Genomic DNA, 7,882 nt, shown 5'->3' with positions numbered 1-7,882 from the left:
GTGTTCCCGTCATCTAATAAACCTTCTGTGTTACTGGCTGGCTGAGAGTCCCGGGGAATCGCAGGAAGTGGGGGGTGCAGGGCCCTGACTCCCCCACACTCCGTGACAGGCCCTGTTCATGGAATTGTAGGAGGCCTCCGTTATAGTCCAGATATAGCCCCATCCTCTGGCGCATCACCCCAAAAGAAACAGAACCCAGATGGGGACCCAGGAGCTGTGTTTCTGAGCAGTGGGTGAGTCATCCCCGTGCTGCGTCACTGTGCGGCTGTTCCCCAGCTGTCCCACCCCAGAGGTGGTTGCATCTCAGCGCTGGGGTGCAGAGGAGACGTTCGCTTGGTTTAGGAGGGCTGGGGCTGCATGGGGGTGCTGTTAAATGACTGGCACAAGAGGCACATGAGCAGTTTAATAGCAAAGTCTATTGTTCAGACCAAAAAAATACGTATATACACCGAGAATGTAAAATCCACCCAGGCCCCCTCAGAGTCTGGCATCAGGGGATGCTGCCCATCTTTCCCTACCCATGTCCCATCTCCTCCCACAAAGGAGAGAGCCCAGGAGTCCTGACTCCCATTCCCCCTGCTCTAACCACTAGACCCCACTCTCCTCTCAGAGCTGGGGAGAGAACCCAGGAGTCCTGGCTCCCATCCCCCCTGCTCTAACCCCCCAGCCTCCACTCCCCTCCGAGGAGTCCTGACCCAACGCCAACATCCTCTTCAAAGTGTCTTTGGTCCTTGTGCATTTGGCAAGCATGATTCACCTCCCGCCCAGCTCCCCCTCTGCCCGCCATGCTCTCCAGTGCGGCACAACGCCGGGGAGAGGGCAGGGAGGAGGCTAGGTCTATGGGGAGTGGGGGACACCCATTTCCTGCTCCTCGGGGCAGATGCGCTTCAGGGGAGGTGCCCCCATGGACTCATCGTCCTCTTCTTCCAGCACCGGCTGCGGGAAGGTTGGGGCCGTCTCAAAGGGGGGTGCATCCTCTTGCCCCTTTGGGGAAAAAGGGAAGGGGTGTTATACTTTGAGAGAGAGCAGCCGGGGGGATGGACACCCCCAGCAACCTTGGTATGCCAGCCTCGATCCCACCCAGAGATCCCCATCAACCTCCCTACATTCTCCTGTGCCATGGGTAAGCACCCACCCCAACATAAGCAATGAGACCTGCAGGCCAATGGCCCCACCTCCACCCAACTCAACCCAACCCTTCCAATGGCCCAACCTCCACCCAACCTTCACCAATGGCCCAACCTCTACCCAACCCAACCATTGCCAATGGCCCAACCTCCACCCACGTAACCCAATCCAACCCAACCTTTGCCAATGGTTCAACCTCCATGCAACCCAACTCAACCCAACCTTCACCAATAGCCCAACCTCTACCCAACCCAATGCAACTTTCACCACTGGCCCAGCCTCCACTCAGCCCAACCTTCCCTAATAGTCAAACTTCTATCCAGCTCAACCCAACCATTGCCAATGGGCCAACCTCCACCAAAACCACCTCCCAGTCTCCACCCCACTCAACCCACCCCCGCGCAGCCTTCACCTCCATGCACCTGACCCAACACCTCAACTCCATACATCCCTCAATTCCACTCTTCCATGCATTTCCCCCGCACCATGCGCTCCCCAATCTACACCCACCCCACCTCCCATGGCCCACCCCCATATACCCCTCACCCCTCAATTTCCCCATGCACCTGTGACTCCAGTAGGCCTGGAACAGGGTCCTCCTTGGTCAGCATGGGGGGCTCGTCCGTCCCCTCAAGCAGCAGCACCCCAGAGTCTGCACCCAGAGAGGAACGAAGACAAGGGAGTACCCTGGGGTTATAGGTCCTTGGTGCCAGCTCACCACCAGTAATCCCATGCAGCCCCCGTCTGCTGTAGCCCTCCGGGAAGCATGGCCATCCGGCTGCCTGGGTCCCATCCCCTCACTCCCTGGGGGCTTGAAGTGATGCCATCCTGGATTCCCTCATGCCCTAGGAGTGCTGGGGGTCCTGGGCTCCTGGGTTCCACTCGCTCCCTCCTCCTTTGGGGGCAGGGAACACAGCCTCCCTCCCCCGCACCATGGCACTTACCCCCTTCCTGCCCCAGCATGGGGGGCTGCGAGTCCTCCGCTTTCAGTTCCCCCAGCGGGGTGGGGGTTGCCGTCTGGCTGCGGTCGGGGGTGGGGCTGGAGCTGGTGTCTCCCCCCTTGGCCAGGGAGGTCTCAGACAGCGAGCTCTGGTTGCTGTTCTCATCTGCAAAGGGGAGAGGGTTACAGGTGGGGGCCATCTCGGATGCCTGGGTCCCATCCCTCACTTCTCTGGAGGCTGGGGGCGCTGCTATCCCGGACGCCTGGGTCCCATCCCCTCACTCCAGGAGTGCTGGGCACGCTGCCATCTCGGACGCCTGGGTCCCATCCTCTCACTCCAGACATGCTGGGCACGCTGCCATCCCGGCCGCCTGGGTCCCATCCTGTCATCCCCTGAGGGCTGGGAGCACAGACATCCCGGACACCTGGGTCCCATTCCCTTGCTCCCCACGGACCCTTTGGGGTGAACCTTTATGATGCCATCCCAAATGTCCAGTCCCATTCTGGACACCTGGGTCCCATCTCCTCAGTCTCTGGGGGCAGGGGGCAGAGTCCTGCTCCGCCCTCCTGGATGAGGGCACACCTGAGCTAGTATTAATGGGGGATCTTCACCCCCCTGATATCTGCTGGAAAACGGTGGCAGCAAAACATACGACGTCCTGCCAATTCTCCGCGTGGGTAGGGGACAGCTTTCTGATCCAGACAGCTAAGGAAACCGTTTGGAGCTGGTTTGGACCAAGAGGGACAAATTAGTTGCCAGCGTGAAGGTGGTCGGGAATTTGGGAGGAAGCGATCCGGATCTGACCGATTCCAAGATCCTGTGGAAAGGAGGACCTGAGAACAGCAAAACAAGGCCACTGGGCTTCAGAAAGGCGGATGTCAACCGACTCGGAGAAATAGCAGGCACCGTCCCGTGGAAAGACCAATTAGGAAGAAAAGGAATCCAAGGGGGCTGGCCGTTCCTAAAAGATTTAATAATACTAGAGGCTCAACATCAAGCTATTCCGATGCCGAGGGAAGAGAAGAGCCCAGTGGCTGCACAAGGAGCTTTTTAGCGATCTGAAACCCAAAAGGGAGACAGACAGGAGGGGCATGTCACCAAGGACGTCTGCTTGGGAACCGCAGGAGCGTGTAGGGACACCATCAGGAAGGCCAAGACAAAGAATGAGTTACAGCTGGCAAGGAACGCTAAAGACAAGAAGGGGTTCTTCAAATACACCAGACAAAAAAGAAAGATCAAAGACGGTGCGGGGCCTCTGCTCAGTGGAGAAGGTGAGCGGGTGATGGAAGATGATAGGAAGGCAGCGCTGCTCAATACCTACTTTGCTGCAGTCTTCACACATAAAATGACATGTGCAACTCGTGAAGTTACCACAGACAAAAACGGGGAAGGATTGCAGATCGGGATCAATAAAGAACACATGGGCGATCTTCTGACCAACTTGAATGAATTCAAGTCAGCGGGGCCGGATGCTCTTCACCCCAGGGTGCTGACGGAATTAGCTGAAGACATCTCGGAGCCATTGGCAATAATATTTGCAAATTCACGGATGACAGAAGAGGTCCCGGAAGGGCTACCCTAGTGCCCATCTTTGAAAAGGAGGAGCCGGGGATCTATAGGCCAGTCAGCCTGACTTGGATACCTGGGAAGCTACTGGAGCAATGCATAAAACCTTCAATGGGTGAATACCGGGAGGATGAACAGGGTGATCGCCAGCAGCCAGCGTGGATTTGCCAAGAACAAATCCTGCCAAACCAGCTTGATTCCCTTCTTTGACAGGGTAACGGGTTTGGTGGATAGGGGGAAAGCGGTGGACATAATATACCTGGATTTCAGCAAGGCTTTTGACACAGTCCCACGTGACATTCTGATAAGTAAGCTGGAAAAATGCGGGCTCAGAACAAATACCATTAGGTGGACACATAATTGGTTGAGTGACTATGAATGGAATGATGTCGGGTTCCAGGGAGGACTCAAGTGGGGTTCCATAAGGATCTGTTCTGGGTCCGGCGTTGTTTAACAGCTTTATTAATGACCTGGCTGGAAGAATAGAAAGCATTCTGGTCACATTTGCAGATGACACAAAGCTGGGGGCGGCGTGCCAACACTTTGGAAGGTAGAGGGATCTTGATACATTGGAGAACTGGGCCACAGACACAATGAAATTCAACATACACAACGGGAAATGACTGCCTAGGAAGCAGTATGGCAGAAAGGGATCTGGGGGTCAGAGTGGATCACAAGCTACATATGAGTCAACAGTGTAACGCTGTTGCAAAACAAGCGACCATCATTCTGGGATGTGTTAGCAGGAGTGTTGTAAGCAAGACAGGAGAAGTAATTCTTCCCCTCTACTCTGCGCTGATTAGGCCTCAACTGGAGTATTGTGTGCAGTTCTGGGCGCCACATTTCAGGAAGAATGTGGACAAAATGGAGAAAGTCCAGAGAAGAGCAGCAAAAATGATGAAAGGTCTAGAAAACATCACCTATGAGGGAAGATTGAAAGAATTGGGTTTGTTTAGTCTGGAGAAGAGAAGACTGAGAGGGGACATGAGAACAGTTTTCAAGTACGTAAAAGGTTGTTACAAGGAGGAGGGAGAAGAATTGTTCTTCTTAACCTCTGAGGATAGGACAAGAAGCAATGGGCTTAAATTGCAGCAAGGGAGGTTTAGGTTGGACATCAGGAAAAACTTCCTAACTGGCAGGGTGGTTAAGCACTGAAATAAATTGCCCAGGGAGGTTGTGGAATCTCCATCATTGGGGATTTTTAAGAGCAGGTTGGACAAACACCTGTCAGGGATGGTCTAGATAATACTTAGTCCTGCCTTGAGTGCAGGGGACTGGACTAGACGACCTCTCGAGGTCCCTTCCAGTTCTATGATTCTAAAGACAAATGTACGGTGCTACACATAGGGAAGAAAAACCAAATGCTCAAATACAGCATGGGGGGTAACTGGCTTGGCAGGATCTGGGAGTCGCAGTGGATCACAACCTCCACATGAGTCAGCCATGCGATGCTCTTGCAAAAAAAAATTTAAAAAAGCAAATGCAATGAACAGAAGCGTCGCATGCAAGTCACGGGAGGGGACGGTACTGGTTAGGCCTCGGCTGGAGGACTGTGTCCAGTTTTGGGCACCGGCGTATAGACAGGATGTGGAGAAATTGGAAAGGGGCCAGCGGCGAGTGGTCAAAGGGATGGCAGGCAAGCCACCTGAGCAAAGGCTGGGCATGTTTGGAAAAGAGGAGATTGAGGGGGAAAGGCAGCCCATAAACAGGATGGAGAAAAGTGGCTCTCTCTTGGAGGGCAGGACCAGAGGCCGCGGGTTCAAACTGCAGCAGAGCAGATTGAGATGAAATCTCAGGAACAACGTCCTGAGTGGCAGGACAGGAGGACAATGGCACAGACCTGCCTAGGGAGGGTGTGGACGCTCCTTCCCTGGAGGGTTTTAAACAGTGGCTGGACGGTCGCCTGTCTGGGATGGGTCACACACAAATCCTGAATCTGGGCAGGGGGTCAGACTAGATGACCCTTGCGGTCCCTCCTCACCCTGTGGCTCTCTGCCTGAGTCCCACTGCCCCTCCCCAATTCTCATGCCTCACTGAGCTGGGGATGCTGCGGGAGCCCCTGAGGAGCCAACATCCCGGACGCCTGGGTCCCCTCCCCCGCCAGAAACGTACCATTCAGGTCCAGCATGAGGAGGGCGGGGTTGGCCCGGGGGCTGGGCACGCGCCCCCTCCTCTCCCGGCCCTTGTGCCTCTCCCCGCTGCCGGCCAGGCGCCGCTTCTCCTGCAGGGAGGGGAAGAGAGCGGGGGGGTAGAGATGGCCTCCAAATGGGAGGGGGGGGTTGGAAAGGAAGGGCAAGGGTAGCGCAGTAGGGGTGGGGTTGGGACAGACGGGCGCCCAGCCCCTCTCTCACCTCATCCCGGGGGTCCACAATGGGCACCCACTTGTAGATCCTCAGAGACGTGTCGCCCACGGTCACCCAGCGCTTCTCCCTGGGTAGGGGGAGAGGAGGAATTAAACTGGATGGATTATAGCCCTCCAGAGATCCCCCCCACCCCCAAAATCTTCAGAGATTCCTTCCCCCACCCCCATATACCTGATTGTAAGGCAATTCACTAGCAGAAGTAGTAGGTTATTATCCACTATGCAGCGCTAAAGGACTGATGCCATTAGCTAGTTGCGTTGGGAAGTTGCTATCCTCTGTGCAGAGCTAAAGAGGCCAGGCCTTTAGCTAGTAGCAGTGGTAGTTTATCATCCTCTGTCATGAGGGATGAAACCCTCAAATGGCATCCTTCTACCCCCTGAGTTAAAGCAGAGACTCCTCTAAACAGCAGCAGCAGTAAACTGTTATCTTCTCTTGACCAGTGTCACACATATCACCTAGGCCAGGGTAAATCATTTGACAGCCATTCATGTCTCAGGAGCAATTGCCACCACAAAAGGGAGGCGAATGATAAACAAAAGAATTAATAAAACCATAGAATAATAATTAATTGTTGTAATTAAGGGCCAGATCCTGCATTTAGTCACAGGGTGTTACTTTAAACACGGGGATGGCTCGCCCAGCACTGAGATGCAGCCACCTCTGGAGTGGGGCAGGTGATGAACAGCCGCACGGGGCTGGCTCGCCCGGCACTCAGATGCAGCAACTTCTGGGGTGGGGCAGGTGGGAGATGGCCGCACAGTGACGCCGCATGGGGCTGGCTTGCCCGGCACTGAGATGCAGCCACTTCTGGGGTGGGGCAGGTGGGAGACGGCCACACAGTGACACCGCGTGGGGCTGGCTTGCCCAGCACTGAGATGCAGCCACTTCTGGGGTGGGGCAGTTGGGAGATGGCCGCACAATGACGCCGCATGCGGCTGGCTTGCCCGACACTGAGATGCAGCCACTTCTGGGGTGGGGCAGGTGGGAGATGGCCGCACAGTGACGCCGCATGCGGCTGGCTTGTCCGGCACTGAGATGCAGCCACCTCTGGGATGGGGCAGCTGGGAACCCCCCCGTGTTGCCCACTCACCATCTGCGCACTTTCTCAATGGCCGCCATCACCTTCTTGATGTCATCCTTGGCCCGACTGCGGGTCTCGGCCCGCACTGTGCGCCCTGACATGGGGACGGCGCCCGGGGGGGCGGCGGAGGGGAACAACACCTTCGTCCGACGGGTCTTGGGGAGCCCGAGAGGAGGCTCACTCGGAGTCTGTCTGTCCAACAGGTCACCCGTCCATCCAGCCCCAAATCCCCCCACGCCTACCTCTGTACCCAGCGATCGCCCACCGCTCCCCCGCCGGCTGCCTGGCTGGGACCTAGCGAGGGCGCCCCATAGACCCCCCCCCACTGCTCCTATATCCCCACTGCTACTACCCCCCCGCTCCTATCTCCCCCGTCCCTGTCTCTGCCCGCCCCCCCTATGGATCCCTGCCCCCGCAGCGCCCCTCCCGGCGGGGTGTCGGTCCCTCTGTCCGGTCGGCTGTCTCTGTCTGTGCGGCTGTTCCGGTCGCGGGGGCCAGGCCGGAGCAGCTCCGCTCGCTGCGGAGAAAGGGCGGAGCGGAAGCAAAACTCCCCGGCTTCCGCGAGCCGAGCTGGGGCCTGCGGGGGGGGGAGGGGGGGGGCTAGGAGCCAGGACGCCTGGGTTCTCTAGCACTAGACCTCACTCCCCTCCCCGAGACAAACATAGACCCCAGGCGTCCTGGCTCCCAGCCCCCCCCGCTCTAACCCACTAGCCCCCACTCCCCTCCCAGAGCCAGGGAGAGAACCCAGGCGTCCCGGCTCCCAGACCCCCGCCCCTTTCCCACGCCCTGCCCCCCTCGTTAAT

The 7,882-nt window shown here is 57.0% G+C and overlaps 1 protein-coding gene across 1 annotated transcript; it reads right to left on the bottom strand.

The window, feature by feature from the left end:
- Nucleotides 1-396: 396 nt before the first annotated feature.
- BCL7C (BAF chromatin remodeling complex subunit BCL7C) lies at nt 397-7,375 on the bottom strand. Its single transcript, XM_026662315.1, has 6 exons — nt 7,089-7,375; nt 5,987-6,065; nt 5,748-5,856; nt 2,073-2,234; nt 1,695-1,780; nt 397-984 (listed from the first exon to the last, which is right to left on the bottom strand). Exons 1-6 carry the CDS (start codon nt 7,178-7,180, stop codon nt 838-840), a joined length of 675 nt encoding a protein of 224 aa, XP_026518100.1. The 5' UTR covers nt 7,181-7,375; the 3' UTR covers nt 397-837.
- Nucleotides 7,376-7,882: the final 507 nt, after the last annotated feature.

Source organism: Terrapene carolina, unplaced genomic scaffold, assembly GCF_002925995.2.
Source record: "Terrapene carolina triunguis isolate 2854851 unplaced genomic scaffold, T_m_triunguis-2.0 Scaffold25955, whole genome shotgun sequence".
Classification (NCBI taxonomy): Eukaryota; Metazoa; Chordata; order Testudines; family Emydidae; genus Terrapene; species Terrapene triunguis.
The sequence above is the reverse complement of the archived record's forward strand: the minus strand, read 5'-3'. Positions and strand labels throughout refer to the sequence as shown.